This window comes from Sciurus carolinensis, chromosome 2 (genome assembly GCF_902686445.1).
Source record: "Sciurus carolinensis chromosome 2, mSciCar1.2, whole genome shotgun sequence".
NCBI classification, from domain to species: Eukaryota; Metazoa; Chordata; class Mammalia; order Rodentia; family Sciuridae; genus Sciurus; species Sciurus carolinensis.
Genome location: NC_062214.1, coordinates 155131711 through 155150879, shown reverse-complemented (window position 1 = coordinate 155150879; position 19169 = coordinate 155131711). Strand labels below are relative to the sequence as shown.

General features: G+C 46.4%; 1 protein-coding gene across 2 annotated transcripts in view; it reads right to left on the bottom strand.

The window, feature by feature from the left end:
• Positions 1-7016: 7016 nt before the first annotated feature.
• Samd4a (sterile alpha motif domain containing 4A) overlaps positions 7017-19169 on the bottom strand; it is a 208910-nt gene continuing 196757 nt past the window's right edge. For both annotated transcript variants that reach the window (XM_047542032.1, XM_047542033.1), the window contains 2 exons: positions 15501-15584; positions 7017-9821 (listed from right to left, as the gene is read on the bottom strand). In XM_047542032.1, the coding sequence (XP_047397988.1) occupies positions 9793-9821; positions 15501-15584 (113 nt within the window). In that variant the 3' untranslated portion in view covers positions 7017-9792. The remainder of the gene's footprint in view (positions 9822-15500; positions 15585-19169) is intronic.

Sequence of the window (19169 nt, the reverse complement as noted above, 5' to 3'; positions counted from 1 at the left end):
AATTTTACTTTGTTATGCTGTCCAACGTTCGGATAGGAGTGGTGGAGAAGGTCCCTTGGCCACCTGGCTAACACAGGTCTGGAGGCTCAGTTCACAGGCACTATCCTTGAGACAGGGACCACAAGGTTCAGCCTGGTACTCAGTTTCATCTTGGCAGGCTGGGACTGGGATCTAAGTCTAAGGCCTGGACTTGATTCCCTCTCCCTCCCCCAAGTGGGCATTGTCTCTCTCCGGGTTGCTTGAAGTTGGGGAGCAGTGATTTGGGCAACTTTACTTCCTGCCTTCTTCAATGTGTCTTAGTATTATACTAAAACCAGGGCTGGGGTCTCTTATCCTGTTTTCTTAGCTCTTGAAAGGTAGCTTCATATGTGAATAGACTCAGCGACCATCCTGCTTCACCCTCTGAAAATGGTCCCTGCTCTCAGTCCCTTTGGGGAGGCTTCCTTTCCTTCAAGAAACCTCAGTAGCTTCCCTCTGTGGTAAATGAGGAGGTCTTCCAGGGAAACCAAGGACCAGGGCAGAGCTCTGCCCGCTGGCTTCCTCTGGGTGTCAAGGTGTCCTGGGACTTCTCGGGGTGACTTCCTGCTGTGGGAGGAGTGTAACAGTCCTTCCCATCCCTGCCTTTCCCCTGGACTCACATGCTTCAGGCTGAGGCTGAGGGACACCATGGGGCCTTCTGGCACAGCTCATGTTTTCTCGGGGGGTGGGGGCAGAGGGAAGAAGCCTCGCTGTGACTCTGAGCTGCACCAACTTGGTTGTGAGGTCTCCTCTGCCTCCAAGCATCCAGTTGATCAGCACCCCATCCTCAGCCCCCACTGTGTGTAAGGAAGACCTGGAGGTGGGCCTGCAGCCGTAAATCTTTGTTTTGAGGGATGGGGTTGGATGTGAACCCATGAGGAGCATACTTGGATGAGCTCAGTGAACTGCAGGTGAATGAGGCTTCGACTCTGGATCTTAGCAGAGGGAAGCAGAGTTAAGAGATGAAGTGGGTGGTCCTGACCCCAGGGCAGGGGAATGAAAGGAGACACTTAGGGCCTGTGCTCTTTGTCTTGAGGTGGGATTGGTGCATGTGACAATGGATGGAAGGAAATGATTTGCTTGTCGTATGCGCATTTTATTTTCTCATGCACAGTGTGCTGCTGTCTTTGTACATATTCCATCTGGGATGAATAACAGAGTCACAGGCCAATGATAAAAGACACTCAGGTACAGGAAATGAATATCAAGCCTCTTCCCAGGGATCAAATCTGGGATAAACATACCAGAAAGCAAAGTGGTGAGATCCAACGGGACAGATTTGATATGGGGGTTTGTAGATTCATCTGACCTCACTTAATTGAAACTGTGAAGAGTTTTATGGCACCAAAAATACTGGAAATATCTCCCAAGGACATTGGAGCAAAAACAAGGACACTCAGTGTGGTTGTGGTTCCCACAGGAGGGTTAACTAGCTGTCTCAAGTTCCAAAAACTCTCAGGAGGACTAGTTCACTCACCAAGGTTTGGATTTTGTTTCTCCTGGATTGGACTTAAAAAAATGGAACCTCAGAAAACTGTGCAACATGCTATTTAAAAACATGTACTCTGAGTCAAATGTAAACACAAAGGTCTGTTTTTTATGAAGTGCAAGCTTTATAAGGTTGCCAAAATGTTTCTCCATTGGTTTTAAAAATTGAAGTAGAAATCATGGAAGAGTGAAGAACTTTCCGCAGAGGAATTTCTCAGGTTGACATCACAGAGAAGTCAATGTCTGTGGACGCCCTATGAGGGAGGTTGGCTGGAGGCAGCCACTGGGTTGGGTAGAAGCCTGGGAGGATGCTGTGAGCCATCATTTGCTCCAGTGGGGCTCCTGAGCCATAGCCGAGATGTCATGTTTAAGGTTTGCCAAACTTCTCAATTCCCCCGACGTCCACATTTCCCACTTCACATACCTGTGTCCAAAAGCCGTGGACAGACAGAAGCAGACACATGCACAGAGCAGTTGCCCTTCATTTTTTTTTTTTTGCATTTAATTTTTTATTTGTTCTTTTTAGTTATACATGACAGTAGAATGTGTCTTGACATGTCATACATACGTGGAGTATAACCTCCTATTCTTCTGACTGTACATGATATGGAGTTACACTGGTTGTGTATTCACATAGGAACATAGGAAAGTTATGTCCAATTCATTCTACTGTCTTTCCCATTCCCATCCCCTCTCTCTTGTCCCTGCTTCACCCTGTCCAATCTGGCAAACCCCCCACCCCCAGCCTATTGTGAGTCAACATCTGTGTATCAGAGAAAAGCCTTTGGTTTTTTGGGATTGACTTATTTCACTTAGCACAATAGTCTCCAGTTCCATTCATTAACCAGCAATGCCATAATTCCATTCTTCTTTATGATTGAGAAAGATTCCATTGTGTTTATGTACCACATTTTCTTTATCCATTCATCTGTTGAAGGGCACCTAGGATGGCTCCATAGCTTAGCTCTTGTGAATTGACCAGCTATAAATGTTAATGTGGCCCTGTCACTATAGTATGCTGATTTTAAATTCCTTGGGTGTATACCAAGGAGTGGGATAGCTGGGTCAATGGTGGTTCCATTCCAAATTTTCTGAGGAATCACCATACTGCTTTCCAGAGTGGTTGCACAAATTTGCAGTCCCACCAACAATGTATGTGTGAACCTTTCCTCCCACATCCTCTCCAACATTTACTGTTACTTGTATTCTTGATAATTGCAATTCTGACTGAAGTGAGATGAAATTTCAGTGTAGTTTTAATTTGCATTTCTCTAATGTTGAACATTTTTCATGTATTTGTTGATTGGTTGTATTTCTTCTGTGAAGTATCTGTCCAGTTCCTTTGTGCATTTATTAATTGGGGTTTTTAATTTTTTGGGTGTTAAGTTTTTTGAGTTCTTTGTATGTCCTGGAGATTAATGATCTATCTGAGGTACAAGTGGCAAAGATTTTTCTCCCATTCTGTGGGCTCTCTCTTCATGTTCTTGATTGTTTCCTTTGCTTTGTTTTTAGTTTGATTCCATCCATTTACTGATTATTGATTTTACTTTGTGCTTTAGGAGTCTTGTTGAGGAATTTGGTCCCTGAGATGACGTGATTGAGAGTTGGGTCTACTTTTTCTTCTGGTAGGCACAGGATCTCTGGTCTAATGCCTAGGTCCTTGATCCACTTTGAGATTTGTGCAGGGTAAGAGATAGTGGTCTAATTTCATTTTGTTACATATGGATTTCCAGTTTTCCCAGCACCATTTGTTGAAGAGGCTATCTTTTCTCCAATGTATGTTTATCCGTCCCTGATTCTTAATCCATGAGGACTGGAAATGGAGAGTGGAGAGTGGAGACCACAGTCTGAGGGCTGTGTTCTAACAGATTCATTTCTAAAGGCTTCCAGTTCAGGATCTGCCTCCCAGTACCAGTGCCTTTACCTGCTGGAACGTCTTCTTCCCTACCCCCTCTGCCCTTCTGTTTACACTTCTTAGAAATAAAGTGATCAAGTCACTCACCATTCTTGGACCAACTTGTAGGCATCCCTTAAACCTGAGGGTCACTTCTGTAAGGCATGGAGGGTGATGTTGGCCTGGGTAGGGGGATATTGACATCAGCAATCTCACACACTGATTCTGCAGGCTGACCCCAGAGCTTGGGGAGGCAGAACAGGGCTACTTCATAGGTATTTGACAGAGTGATTTTTGTCTATTGACCCTAATAAAACAATGAAGAGGAGCTACACGTTTTCTTATCCCACTTTTATTGTATATCGCAAAAGAATTAGACTATGTGGACAAAAGCAACTTGTACCACGGGGGAATTCACAGATAGCGTGAGAAGCACTGACTGGGCGTGGGGACCCCAGAGCTACTGCTGGGGATCAGAGGCTGAAGCGCCCAGGGAAGGGGTGGTTTTCAAGTGCTGGGGTGTGTGGACAGAAAATAGAAAATGGAGTATCTGTAGGCAGCTGTGGGGCCATTGCTGGGAGATGGGTGCCCAGGTGTGATGTGCCAGCATTAGCCACTGTGGGGTGGTGGGGAGATGGCAGCGTGGGCTGCCAAGCTGTGATTCTGGGTGGGTCGGATCCACCCTGAAACCTCCACATCTCCTGGAGGCTCTGTCTCTGGTGATGGATGAGGCTCTTGCTGATGAACGTGACCCCGGCCAACCCTCCCCTCCAGGGACAAGTCTTGGGTTGATCAGGAGCCAGGGCCAGTGATAGGGTGACACTCCAAGGAAACAGACTGAGGTAATCTCATAAGAGGTGGCTTCCAGCACGACCCGCCTCCTCCCCACCAGCCTGCAGAGCTCAGTCGATTAGCCTCACCCTTGGCCCCTCTAGACCCCTGGCTCAACCCCCGCAGCCTCTTCCAAGACCCGGTGCCAGAGGTGTGTATCATCTCTCTTGGGGACTTCCTGCGTGGGGGTGTCCTGCAAGTTCTACTGTAAGGGTCCATTTTCTTCAGGGTTGACCTTTCCTTTCCTGAGGTCACTGGCCGGTCCTGGTCCTGTGAAGCCTTGTGTGTTCCTTCCCCTCTCTCAGCTCAGGGTTACCCTCATTCCTCACATTCCAAGGTGGGGCTCAAATTTTCATTTATACCCCCAGCCCCCTACGTTAGTCATTGAGATGTAGCTCATTTGGGTTACAAGAATTCAACTTCAGGAGGAATTTCATTTTACATCTTAGTTTATGAGGTGTTCCATTATGTTCCCAGGGACTAATTGAGATTCTGCCTGGCTTTTGAGTAAGGTGGGCAAGAAAGGGAGTCACTTATGTGGTCATTGTCACCATGTCAAGTTGTGGTTGCCTCAGAGAACTCTCAGGTTGCTAGGTTATGGTGGCAATGACCTTTATCACCTGTTTTGTTTTTATTTCTTTTTGGATTAGGGGTCTAATTACTTTTGTAAACTTTGAATACCATAGGCAAAAACAAAACACAAAACTTTGAGGTTCAGAGAGATTAAGTAACTGTCCTAAGGTCACACAGCTAGAGAACACTGAAGTCAGAATTCAGTCTCTCTCCAGTCATATGCTTAAATGACATGATATTTAGAACTTACATTAATATATATTATATATCATACTGGAATCAGAAGGTTCATGTTTTACTATGTGTAGGCAAAATCCCAAGACTCCAAGGAGGCTGATTCCATATGCCATGATTAAGGTGTGAAATATTTCAAAAGCAGAGGCTGGAGGAAGGTATCAGCAATATTATCTTTAAGGGTAGCGTCTGTATTTAGAAATATGTCCCTAATTTGGGCAACACTTTCATTGGCTACTCTGGGCATAGATCAAACTGCATAAATTTCTACACCCCTGTCCCCACCTGTTAAGAAAGTAGCTTGGGGTTGAAGACATCATTTGTGCAGCCTGGGCAGGTGAGAATAGTTAATGGGGATTTCATGCTTGCTCTTCCTTGCTGGATTATTTCTAAGACTCAGCTCTTGTTTTCTAATTGATCATGTTGACAAAAAAGAAAATACACACACACCAGTGTTACAAAACCTTGTATTAATCATTTCCCTTCACTTTCAATATAACGTTGATATGAAATATAGCCATGATTCTTAGTTACATGGGAGGAAATGAGTAATAAATACATTGTAGCAAGTTTAAACCACATGGGTGTTTCACTGGTAACAACATTTGAAAACTGTACACTTGCAAAGAAAGCATGTTCAAACATTAGTATATCTGTATATCAGTAAAGCTTTTACATGTAACAAACATGCTCTTTCCATATATGACAAATTTAAAAAATATGCATTGCTTGGCAACATGAGCTAGGCAAAAATATTTCTTTGTTCACTAACTTTATACAGGAAAACAGGACGAAAGGCATGCATGTACAATACGGATGCCTTCACGGGCATGCAACAGAAGAAAGCTTTTTAAAAGTCAGTTTACATTAGGCATAAATACATGAGGGTTATATATTAATAAGGGAGGAAGTTTCTGTTTGACATTATGAACATTCCTGTTTTCTTCCTATTCCTCCCAGAGGAATACACATTCACCTTTAAGTAAAGATAAAGGAATTACAAAAAAATAAAACTCACTTTGCAAACATCTCTGATGACTTGTAAAAAAGAAAGAAAAAAGAAACATTAGTGTTATTACAGCTCCATGTGCAAATTATTCTTCTGCAGGTTCTGCTTGTAACAGGCACACCCAAGTGCCTTGGTTAGGCTTCCCCGCACCCAGGCTGCAGAGAACTGTTGAGGTTATTCCAGAGGGGCAACCAGATGGGGCCAGTTTTGCTTCCCCATGCTGCCCTCCTGATTGCAGACCATGCCTGGAGCCCAGCTCAGCTCTCAGCCAGGGCCCTGGGGATACACATCTACAAACCCTGCACTGGCAGTTGCTACAAGAGGTGCAGAAGAACAAAAGACCCGGAGAAGGCTCCCATTCTGTAAAAGGCAGCCAGTGACACCTCAAAAGAAAATCTTGTTTCCCTCAGTGTCTCTTCAGAATGAATGGGAGGGACGTGGGCAGCTGCAGCTTCAATCCTGAGCACCAGAAAGGAACCCTCAACACCCAGGATTCAAAAGCTTGGTACAAACAGCTGTCCCCGGCAGGCAGACCCAGCGGCATCTATTTTGCTGGCTGGCTCTCGTTTAAAAAGTGAAACTCAAACAAAAGCATGTGAAAAAAAACATATCAGCAGCAATGTTTCATGTCGTGTACACAGTTCATGTGTTTCTTCCTACTGTTTCTGGTAAGAAACCTCTATGAATAAAAAGCACCAATAAAAACATCATACATGATAACAATTATTGTAGAACACCACTGTCCCTGGGACAGCATCGAGATGCCAAGTTGACACACTGCTTAACTCAGAACAAGGGGGGGGGGAACCCACGTAGTGAAATAGATTTTACTCTGAGATTTTTTTTTTAAATTGTTTTCTATGTACTTAATATAAAACAGTTGCATGTGGGGGTCAATGGGAAAATACAAAAAAAAGGCACTGCCGCTTTATTACTAAATATCCGACTTCACAGCCTTAGGCATGCAACTGTTTTTTTTTTTTTTTTTATAAATAAAATTCTTTTGCTTTAGGATTTTTAAATTGAGCTGTATACCTGCAGTCAACACAGGACTCAAAACAAGCTGGGGACAGGCTCCTAATTTCATCAGAACACTCAACTTAAAAAAAAAAAACACTAATATAGCAAAACACAACTAAGTAAATCTATACACAGTCAATGAAAAATAAGCTTTTCTTTTCTTAAAAAAAGAATTATGTTGTTATTAATAACAGACTTTATCATGGTTACCAGCCATAGCAAGTTAATAAGTAACATATCCAAAATAATATCTCTAATAATCAGATAACCATTGTTTCTATATTCAGTGAAGGAATAAATAGAAATTCAGATTTGCAAATACTTTAAGATCTTCTTCCTTTTAAAGGATTCATGCTAATGTGATTGTGTTCACAATCTTTTCTGATAACACGAGTCTTTATGGATACGTGTGTTTTTGCAGCAGTTCCGAACGCTTTCTCCTTTCTCTATGAGATGTGTAATACCCTTGTTTTCTCTCCTCTGTTTCTCTCCTCTGTATTAACTTTCTCAGCATCCCCCAAACACATCCTCAAACCCTCTGGCCTTACCTTTGGCCTTCGTCATTTTGACATATCCTTCCTGCCTTACATGTGATCGTCCATCCCAGCACATTCCCTAACATTATGCTTGTTTAGAATCGGGATGTGAGGGATGAATGTTAATGGCACTTGGTTAAAAATAAAAAAATGAAAAAAAAATGCTGCCTCTTTCTGCACATGGATTTGCATCTTTAGGATTTAGTCACCCAAGGAGAGGTCTAAACATTTTTCTTTTTTTAAAAAAATGCACAGCATGAAATTGTGGATTCAAGCTCTCTGGACTCTCTAATGGTTCTGGCTAAGGTACTCTCAGCCTTTTGCATTGCAAAAGGGTTTCAAAAACCTGATTGCAGTATCCTGGGCTGGTCTGGGTGTACATTTTTAATCTTGAAGGTAAAAGAAAGTTGTTTGGCTTTTATTAAGCCCTTTTAAATCTGTGTAATTCATTTACTTTTTTTTTTAACATGACCATAAGTGATTGCAATAATTTTCATGATCAGATCTATTTAATTGTGACTCTGGCTTCACTTTAAAAAAAAAAAAAAGAGGCACCGTTCTCACCCATTTAATAAACAGGACTTATACCATCTCCCTGATCACGCCTCTGGCTGAGCATTTGTACTGTCATTTACACAACCCAATTTTCCAGTGCAGAGCACGATTTCTTTTTGATTTCCTCTAATACCCTCCACGGCGTCAAATTCCAAAACACAGTCTTTCTTGCCCTTAAGAAATAGAGCTATTACTTTGTGGTACCATAGTTTGTTAATCTCTCACCATGTAATGAGCGGTTTTTCCCCCTCTCCCTTCTGTGCGGATGGATAAGTCAGCTAACAATACAGCACGTCTGACTTACTATACGGATAGAGCCATCCTTCCTACCTCTGCTTTCACTCCCACCGGGGCTGGACTGTGGGAGCCCAGTGCCTCTTGCATGCTCTCTCTGACACTTGCCAACTGACCCTTTATACACTGTTGCTGGGCCTGTCTCTCTTCTCCTTCAGCAGGGACTTGAGCGAATGGGATGCATCCCCTCGGGCTCAGGTTCCTACAGGAAACCCCATTGTGCATGTTTTGATCTCATTTTCTGGGTGTTAGACCTCACCTTTCTTCCACCAGTGGAACTCGGTGGAGCGAGGCCAGGAGTGCTAAGATGAAGCCCCTGGGGAGCGTTGGAAGGAAGACAGGTCTTTGGATGAGAAGCAAATCCAGCCCAGAAAGAGGCCACAAGGTTTGTTTAGACTCTCTGGGTGACCTGGCAGCAAATCCATAGCTGATCACATGCTGCCATCGTCCTGTGTCCTTTCCTAGTGCTGCGCACATTCCAGCCACATCCTCGTCCTTCACATCCACCACACACTCCTCCCACCTAATGGTGAGAGCGGGCAACTCAGGCCTACGTGACTATTTCCATCTTTCCAAGGAGCAGAGCTCGGCAGCCATTAAAAAAGACAACCCTGCTGCTATTATAAAAATAGAGGAAAAAAATGAATCCATAACAACAATAAATCCTTTACAAAAAACCATAGTATGAAGAGAAGTTCTACCCAAACTCTTTACACATTATGTACCCTTTAAAATTCTTATGTAAACAATACACAAATCAAAGTTTATCTGAAATTTTGCTGGAGGGAATTTCTTCCTTCTTGCCCCTGTTGCCATTTGACCTTCTCCTGTGGCTGTTGCAAGAGGGGCCTCAAGGGAACAGTGTCAGGGGAGACAGAAACAGGCGAGCCGCCATCTTGCTTTGGTCGCATGTGTCCACCATCTCCTCCTGTGGCCTGACTGGGAAGCCAGGCTCTCTGAGAAGGCTCCCAGGCTGGGGCTTCTGCTTCCCTCCTGGGTCTCCCGTTTCTCTTTCATGGCAGCCATCCCTACCCCTTCCATCCAGGAAGCCATTCACATCCCTCCACCCGCCTCCCAGACCCACCATTTCCCTAGAGACTCCTCCCACTGGACACACCAAACCATCCCATGACAGAAACAAATGACAATATAACCAATCCCAGGTCTACTGATATGTTTACAAGGATGACCTACGCTCTCACAAAATCAAAATGGGTGAGGGACCAGGGGAAAAAGGCTGCAAAGTATCTTGGAGGATTCTGTGCAACCATGAAGATGGCTGACACTGGACCCGCAGCAGTCGATTTCACGGCCAGCGCGGTCACTCTCATCTTCAGCTTCTAGATTGTGGAGGTCCGGTCAACCCCGTCTGAAAGAAGCACACAAAGGGCATAGGTGAGCGAAACAGTTCTGTGTTGGTCCACTGGTACCAGTGCCGTGCACGATGGGCCTCCCAGTCTCTGAGAACAGATAAGGGCTTCATTCATTCATTTGCAAATTCCACTCAACATCTGGGGGATAGGTTTTTTATTTTAATCTTTTTTTGGCCAGGAGTCACATTGAGCCCAGGAGCCAAGATGGAAAGACCCAGTCCCTTCCTCCCAAGGACTCACATTCTAGACCAGACACAGGCATATAGAAAGACAGTGGCGTTGTGAGTGGTAATTGCTATAAAGCACTATGTTCCCAGACAGCAGGAACATGGAGGAACGAAGTTTAAGTTGGCCTTGGAAGACAAGGACAGTTTCATAGAGATACAAAATGACTTTTGTAGATACTCTTGGTAGCAGTGTACGCCTGATGAGGGAGCAGGAGAGGATGGTGCGGACAGGTCCTTGGCACATGCACAGGTATGAATGATGGATGGGTCATTGAGTGGTGGGGCTGGGGAACATGTTAGAAGTTCAGGATGAAGGATGAGGGGCCGAGTGTCAGGAGACAGGACAAAAACCAGGCAGGGGCTGTAGTAGACTCATAAATGGACCTACAGAGCTCCCATCCCTTTCTTTGGAAGCATGGCCCTCTCGCAAGGAATCCCTGATGAGAGACTGAGAACAAAGCAGTGCGGCTCTGGCCCCTGCCACAGTTGAGCTGGATGTATCTGACTCAAATGGACCCAAATTCTCTGTTTCAAGAATCTGGTCAAAGGCAGAAGCACCAGAGGTGGATATTGTGGATACTTGGAGCTGAAAAAGCCTGTGAAAGTTTGAGAAGCAAGGCCACATCCAAACCTGCCACATCTGCATTTTAGAGAATTGCAGAACCTGGGCTACCACGTGGGGGACATGCACATCAGAGATGAGAAGACAGGAGACCATAGACAGCAGGAGCTGTTGCTGGCTGCCAGTCTTTTTTCAGTTGCCTGCTCACATGGGGTTCTAGAAGTCCCCAGAAGCACACCCTCAGGGCCTGTGTACCATGAGCAGGAGCTGGACACAGCAGGTGAGGAATTTTAAGCAAGAGCGTAACAAGCTCTGATTTTAGAATCGCTTCTCTGGCAGCTATGTCTGGTGGTCTGAAAAAAAGGAAAAGACTGGTGGCCGGAAAGCTCGTTTAGAGGGCCCAACATTGGTCCAGGCTGGAACTGACCAGGGGCTTATCCAGTGAGGAGAGAGAGACATGGATTTGTCATCACAGGAAGTAGAAAAGACTGTTCAGTGAGCGCTGGGAGGATGAGGGGAGCTGCCGAGTGCCTCCCTCACTGCTGAGCCCCACAGGTCAGGCAAAGGAGCCCCAGCTGAGCCCCAGTGCAGCAAAGCTGGCCTACCAGATGGAGCAGGCAGGATGAGGGTGGGAGGCAGGCGTGGCGGAGTGTTCCAGGGAAAGCTGGAGGACCTAAGTGACACGAGAAAGTGACGAGCCCACCACTGGGGTTTCCTGATCTCTTGATGGTGGTGCCAGGCTGGCAACTCTGCCAGTTGAGATGTGGAGGAGAAATGCCTCTTTGAAATTTTTATTGGGATAATTATAGGTTCACATGCAGTTGTAAGAAATGGTCTAGAAAGATCCCATGGATACCTCGCCAGGATTTCCCAGTGGTGCCAATTTGCAAAACCATAGTATAAGAGTGTAATTATGATATGGACAATTCATTGATCTTATTTAGATTTCTCTAGTTTGACCCGTTACTTGTGTATATGTCTGTTGAGTTCTATATAATTTTGGGGGGAAGGAACAACAACCCCTGAGCATAGTCCAAGTATTGAATCACCAGTCCTAGAGGCCACAGATATGAACTGCTAATCAAGAACCTTGTGATTGGTGGCTCTGCAGTGGTCCTGGGAGGAGAGGGGTGTGCATGTGTGCACGTGCCTGTGGGTGTGTGCAGAGGTGTCTATGGTTTGCAGAGGCAGCCCTCCCCTCTCTAGAGGTGTAGTGCACTCTTGCTGGGGTTCACTGGCCTACTTATTAATGCCAAACCTTCAGAGCTATAAAAGTGTGGAGGTGGAGACATGAAAATCTGAATGCGCCCGACACAAGCTGCATTTTCATTCAATTCCAACCCCATGACTCATCATCCAAGGATGACAGTGTTCCTCTGCAGGGGAAGCACCAATCAGCAAGTCCAGAGTACTTGTAGTTGTGCAAGCAGTGCACTCACAACTCCAGGGGGCGCCATTCACCATCATAGATTTTATGGTTAGTATGACATTTTCCAATAAAGCCAGCTCAGTGGCTTGAGAAAGTGATTTGCACAGTCTCCATATTGCCCATGTGGGGCTGGCAAGAAGTGGGTAAGTAGAAAAGGTGAGAAGGAAGAGCAAGGTGAACCCCGGAAAATCAAAGATGGGACCATGTCCTCTTCTCTATGGCATGAGTCACAGCAGACTCCACTGGGAGGAGCCATGATTTTGTAGCGGTGGGCATTCCTGCCCACAGTGCCCTGTGCAGGAGGACAGTGGCCAGGCTTGGCATTTCATCTTGACTACCTCAGGCCACTGACCAGCAAACCCAACAGCTTGATAAAAGCCTCAAAGACTCACAGACCAAGGTGGCAGAGGCAACCTACCACGGGGGTGTCCTCACCATTCTGTTGAAAGAGACTCGGGGAGAGACAAGATGGAAAAGGAAGGCCAAAGAGAAAAGTGGCTTAGACTGGCACCAGGAGGGCAGCAACTCCAGGAGGAGACCGTGAAGACCAGAGATGTCAGGACGAAAGGACGGGCACCTGGGGCCAGTGGACCTGTCATGCTAGAAAGGCCTTTCTGGGATGTGGGATCCCGGGAACTTGACACCCTCCCCCTCTATTCCTGAGTCACAAGTAGGGGAACCTCTTTTACTCTGCTTCCCTCTCCCTCGTCACTTGTCTTCCTGTAAAATGACTTCATTCCTTGGCATTCTGTCCCTATCAAGGTCATCTTCCCTGGTATCTGGCAGGGGCCCGCCAGCAGAGAGGTGCTGTCATAGTGGGAGGACACATTGCCAGTGTGCCCAGCTAGGCCACCCTGAACTTAATTTGCATCCTCTGCTCGGGAAACTGCTTACAAGGCTTCCACCAAAGGAGATGTATTGGAGAAAAAAATAGCAATAAAAAAGTTTAGGAGATTAACACGATGAAGACAATAGCAAAAACTCATCAGTTCAGAGAGGTATTCTGTAAAAATAGAAGTATGGGCTAAAAAAGGAAATCTTTTCAGTGAAAACCTCTCTTTAAGAAAAGAATATTTGGGGGCTGGGGAGATAGCTCAGTCAGTAGAGTGCTTGCCTTGTAAGCACAAGGCCCTGGGTTCGATCCCCAGCACCCCCCCAAAAAGAAAGAAAGAAAGAAAAGAACATTTGGAACTGGGTGAAGTGGCACATGCCTGTAATCTCAGAGACTCAGGAGGCTGAGGCAGGAGGATCGCAAGTTTGAGGCCAGGCTCAGCATCTTAGCAAGGTCCTAAGCAACTCAGCAAGACATTGTCTCAAAATAATAAGTTAAAAGGGCTGGAGATGCAGCTCAGAGGTCAAGTGCTCCTGGTTTCAGTCCCCAGTACCAAAAAAAAAAAAAAAAGAAAGAAAGAATTTGGCATTCTTGCTACCAATGATGATGTTAGTATTTAGTAATTTGATAAGAATTTTCAAGATGCAGTTATCTGAGATACATCAAGTCCTAGGGGGAAAAGTCAGTTCTCTCTGCTAACTCTCAAAGGCAGTAAAAGATGGAGCCAGACTCCCCACCCAGCAGCCATGTGGGGAGGGAGAACAGTGGGCTGATCCTGCCTGACCACCCAGGGTCTGGATGCTTCCCTCCTAGGGGCAGAGCTTCATCAGGGGCCAGCTCGGCAGACTTGCTCCCCAGTGGCAGTCTTAACTCTGGCCCCATGGATGCCCTCATGAATTCCTTTAAAACAAAAAACTTTAAAAAATTTTGAGATAATTTGCACATTATGAATTTCACCCTTTTAAAGTTTACAAACCCTTGGTTTTTAGTAGAGTCACAAAGTTGCATGACCATCACCACCAACTATTCCCATTGCCCCCCAAAGAGATCTGGTACCCATTAGCAGTCGCTCTCAATTCCCCCTTCCCCACAGCTGATGGCAAAACTGAACTTTCCTGTCCCTATGTACTAGCCTATCCAGGATATTTCATATAAATGGAATCTTATACTTGGTGGCCTTTCAGGTCTGGCTTCAAGGTCCATCTTTGCCATGGCATAAATCAGTACTTCCTTTCCATTGTGTGGCTGTGCCACATTTTATTGATCCACATTCATCTGTTGAAGGACGTTGGTGGTTTCCCGTTACTCATTAGGGGCTGCTGACTCCTTAGTAAGGCAGAGAGAAGCTGGTGGCACCTTCCACCAGGGGTATTAGGGATGACCCCAGGAGTCTTTGGAACTTCTAGGATCTGAACAGCTAGAGAGAGAGCAGTGACTTGCAAAAAGGGTTTCTGGAACTCGAGGGGAAGTTCCAAGGAGCTGGGCCTTTTCACCATTTGTTTCGTCTGAAGCCCTGTGAAGTCACACTGGTCCTGGTACTGAGGTCAGGTGGGTGTAGTCCCCAGCCTCCATTCTGCCCCATACAGACCATTTGTCTGTTTCACATTTGGTTTCAAGATAAGAGTATGTTTGCAGAGACTAAAAATCTAAACTCCTGGCCTGGAGGACAAAGCTTTCTGGAGCAGTAGCTGATGGTGGCCTTTGGGCCTACGCTGCATGATGACCAGGACAGGCTCTCGGTGTGTGGCTGACCCATTTCCTGGGTGAGTGAAGCATGCCCAGGCTGCACGAGGCTATGGGGAAGGCCTTTCCACATCTCTGTGACCTAGAGACTCCCAGGAGGGTGGCAGGAAGGGGTGGACATCTCCTCTCACTGGCCTACCAGCAAGCCACAAATAATACAGACCCAGAGAAAGGTGCCTGCTTATTACCTGGACAGCTATGGGGAGGGAGGCTGCAGGCCCAACCCAAGGGGAAGCACCGCTGCCTCTGGGAGCTCCTCATGGCTGCAGTCCTGCACCCGGCAGCCTATGCTTCCAGCTCTGCTGTGGACACGCGGGCACAGCCAAGTCATCCCTGTCACTTGGTGAAGGACAGCTGAGATTGCTTGGAGCCCCAGGAGTCATGCAAGCCCTTTGCAACCAGGGGATATAAAAACAAGCAGGGATCTTTGTTTCAAAACTTCTATTTTTAGAGCACATTGGGATATGCTTGGCCCAGACTGGGGGATCCAGTGCCGAGAAGGAAAGCATCCAATGCTGTGGGGGATGTTCCCACTAGAAGCCATGTCGCTTGTGCCTGACTCCTCCAACTCCCTGAGTTTGGCTGGGACACGTTTGTGATGGGTTCCAATGTGCACAGGGAGAGGAGCCCCTGGGGGATGGCCTTGGTCTATTTGGTTTCCAGGGCCCTGACTCACTTCCCAGGAAGGGAGGGGGCCAGCGTATGGAAGGCCACGCGGCGGGTGCACCAGATGAGGGTCCGACAGCACACCAAGGCTGCCTTCTCCCCGTCTTCTGCCAACCCTCCTGTCCCTTTCCCTGAAGCTGTTGCCAGAGTGCAGGCAGCAGATGGCCACCGTCATCCCAGCATGTGGTGAGGAGGACAGGCAGGGAGGTCACTCACCTCCCAGGGCATGCTCGGTCATACTGAGGCACAAGGACTCCAGCCTGTTGTTAATGTCAGGTTCAGTCACAGGAAGCTGGAATTCTGTAGGGACAAAGGATTATGTTGGTGAGGAGAAAATAGAGGCAAGGAGAAAGTATGCATGATGTCACATGCCTGGAGGAGGGTCTGGTGTCTCCTGGGGAGGACTCAGGGACCTTCGTGGCCAGCGTGAAGGGTAAGTTACATTCAGGTTCCACAACCTCTGAGCTGTTAGACACAGTGTCCACTGTGGAAACAGGCAGCTGGAAGAAAACTGGTGACTAAAAATAGCTGGCCAGAGTCATAGTCTATCACTCCTCTCAGACCCCTCCAGCAGCTTCCCATCAGAGTAAGAGCCAATCTCTGGCTATGGCCTACAAGGCCCCACATGATCTGGTCTCTTGTTACCTCTCTGTCCTCATAAACTCTCCCCTTCCTTTGCTCCATCCCAATCTCTCTTCTACCCCAGGACCTTTGCACTGTGTTCCCTCTGCCTGGAATCCCAGTTCACAGGTCCTCATGGCTCATTCTTTCCCTGCCTTCATAGGTTGGACTCTACTGTCTCCTCAGAAAAGAGTTTCTTAAGAGACAGAGAACCTCCCCCAAGCACACTATCCCTTTCCCCCTGCCTTTTCTTCTTTGTAGCCTCTGCCAACATCAGACATATTATGGATTTTCCTTCTGTTTCCCTAGTTGAACTCTTGGGTCATTGGAGCAGGATTGAGTGCTGCCCCTGCTTCCTTAGCAGGAACAGAGTAGGAGCCCCATCCCCAGCCCCATGAGCCCCTCTTCTGAGTGCCAGGCACTTTGTGCCAGCTCTTTCATCTGCTCAATGAAGCCCAGTTTCCAAATGGGGCTCTGAAGGGTTAGGCCACTTATCAGGGTTAGTTGGCTAACATGGAGCTGGAACAGGACCTGTGTCTGACTCGAGTCGATGCACTCTTACATGCCCTGGTGACTGTGGGTGGCTGTCACCACTCTTAGCCCCCAGTGCACGTTAGCAGGAAGGGCTGAGATGCCTGCTCTATGGCACTAAAGGATCGGCTCCCACTCCTCTATCATCTGGACCCTCTCCATCTCCCCAGGCTTGGATCTCACCTCTCCCCAGGGAGAGACAGCCCCTGGGAACCTCCTCCTCTCTCTGGCTGGGGACCCACTATCAGTACCATCCTGTTCCTCATCCTGAAGAGTCCTCGAGGGTCTTTAACTACCTGGAGGCACCTTGCAACAGGGATGACACTTTTCTTGTTTCTCTCCATTCCCCATAATACCAATTCCTGGCTTCTGCACCATTCATACATGTCTGCTGATTGGTGAAAACCATGGATTAAAAAGTAGAAGGATCCTAGCGGCTCAGGAGGCTGAGGAAGGAGGAGCTTGAGTTCAAAGCCAGCCTCAGCAAAAGCGAGGCACTAAACAACTTAGTGAGACCTGTCTCTAAATAAAATACAAAATAGGGCTGGGGATGTGGCTCAGTGACTGAGTGCCACTGAGTTCAATCCCTGGGACCAAAAAAAAAAAAAAAAAAAAAGAGAAAGAAAGAAAGAAAACCCAGGGGGGGTTGTTGGCATGCAGTATGTTCCAGATGGCTAAGAAGTTCAACATTGTCACAACCTTCCTATGTGACCTGGGAAGTTGTTCCCTGCCTTGGTACTTCAGTTCCTTCTCAAGTGGGAAAAGAAAGCATCCTGGGATCCAAATTTCAGGTCATTTCCCCGCTCCTTCGTTTGTCCACCAGGGGGCACATGGGACCAGAGAGGGATGACTGAGGTTGGCGGTTTGGTGGGATAGGAAGTTGAAACCAGTGGCCAAACCAAAGTATTTGTTTTCTTTGATTAACCATATATTAAGATCTTTTGCAATTTGTGTTTCCCATTACCAGCTAATTCAGAGGCAGATGTTGTTTCCGTTATTTAAAATTCTCAGAGAGAAGGCTGGCAAAATGGATCGATACGAAAAGCACGGGGGAGCAGAGAGTGTTCTTCTGCCATGAGTTCCAGCATGGATGGGTTTGGAAGATAACTGGGCCAATTCCTGAGTGGATGGAGGCCAACTGAGCTTCCAAGGAAGTTGGGAGCCAGAAAAAATGGCAGGAGCATCTCTTGCCCCACCCACTAGTTGCTGCTAAGAGCAGGGTTGGGGCAATTAGACAATCCCTGAGGGAAGAGTATTTTCGTATTTTCATCCATTCATGTGAAAATCATATGCATGCAAAAATTAGCAGTCTTCAGGGTGTGAAATCTATAAAATAGAAACACAATTTTATATATAGCTAGTTAGCAAATAAGAAAAAAAAAAACAAACCTCAGCAATTATAGCCATCCATATGCTCATTGTAAGATTTAGTTTACTCTCTAGCGCTCCCCTTTAAACAAACACTGTGGAGAGATTTGGATAAATAAAGATGCTCGACATTTGGAGAGAAGCGTCTCAGCTGCAGGATTTCTTGCCAACATGCAGCAAAATGCCATTTTCCAAGCCTGGGATTGAGTGTTCCAAAAACGGGGCTGAGAAATGCAGGGCTCTCTGCTCCAGCATCTCCAAATCTCCGCGGCTGTTCTTTTCGGTGGGGAGTCGGTAGGCTTGCTCTCTCGCCCCCAACTCTTCACACTGATGCACTAGGGAGCTGTGGCCCCGCCACTCTCAGGGTGGCTCTGAAAAATTTTAAGTCTTGGGAGAAGCCCATGTGTTCACACTGCGGATGTTCCTAACAGCGTGACTTTTTAATTGTGTATTTGATAAAAACAGATCCGTGACTTCTTGCTGTACGCTTAAGACAAAGTCCTGTTGATAGATGATGGCTTCCATCTCAGATTAGAAACCTTCAGTGATATGTGGCTTGAGGGACAGAACCCTTGACAAAGCCCTAGAGGGGCATTTGGGCAGTTCCTGGCCCCACATTAACCACCAGGCTGTCTCTGCTATGGCTCCTGCTAAACCTGAGGGCTTCTCTTAGTTATCCAGACCCTGGCTGTGACAGACCGGACAGTCAGTCTTTGGTAAGGCAAGAGGGAAAGGGGCCTCCTGACTGAGCTGTCTTTGCTGTTGTCCAAAGTACATCTATTTCTTTAGCTTAGGTGACATCTCTGAGTAGAGGCTTAGCAGCCTTATCTAAAACTCCAAAATCTGAAATCTGAAACTGTGCGCTGACATCACGCTCCAAAAGTTTGATTTTGGAGCATTTCAGATTTTAGATTTTTATTGATAGAGTTCATGCAGATCTTCTCAAAAAAACCAAACCAAAACAAAACAAAACAAAACTTTGAAATCTGAAACATTCTGGTCCTAAGTACTTTGGTTAAGGGATACTCAACCTGTATTAGGAATTCTCTTCCTCAACATTAGAGCATTCCAGGATTTAATGAGGATTCCTAGGGTCAAGGTCATGGAAACTTTAATTGTCCTTTTTCAGAAGTCCCCCAGTTTCAGGGTCAAGGTCAAGAGAAAAGTGGAAGGGAGCAGCTCCCCATCCCTAAGAGGTGCTGCTGTGGAATCCATTTGAGGAGCATGCGTGACTTGTCCTTGGCAGACAGTGGCCCCTGGGCTGATTGTCATGTCCGGGGCACCTACGGTGCAATTCTGCATTGTTCTCTTCAAGGCCCTGAGGCTGAGGGCAAGAAGCCAATTTATCTAGAACTTTAGAATAAG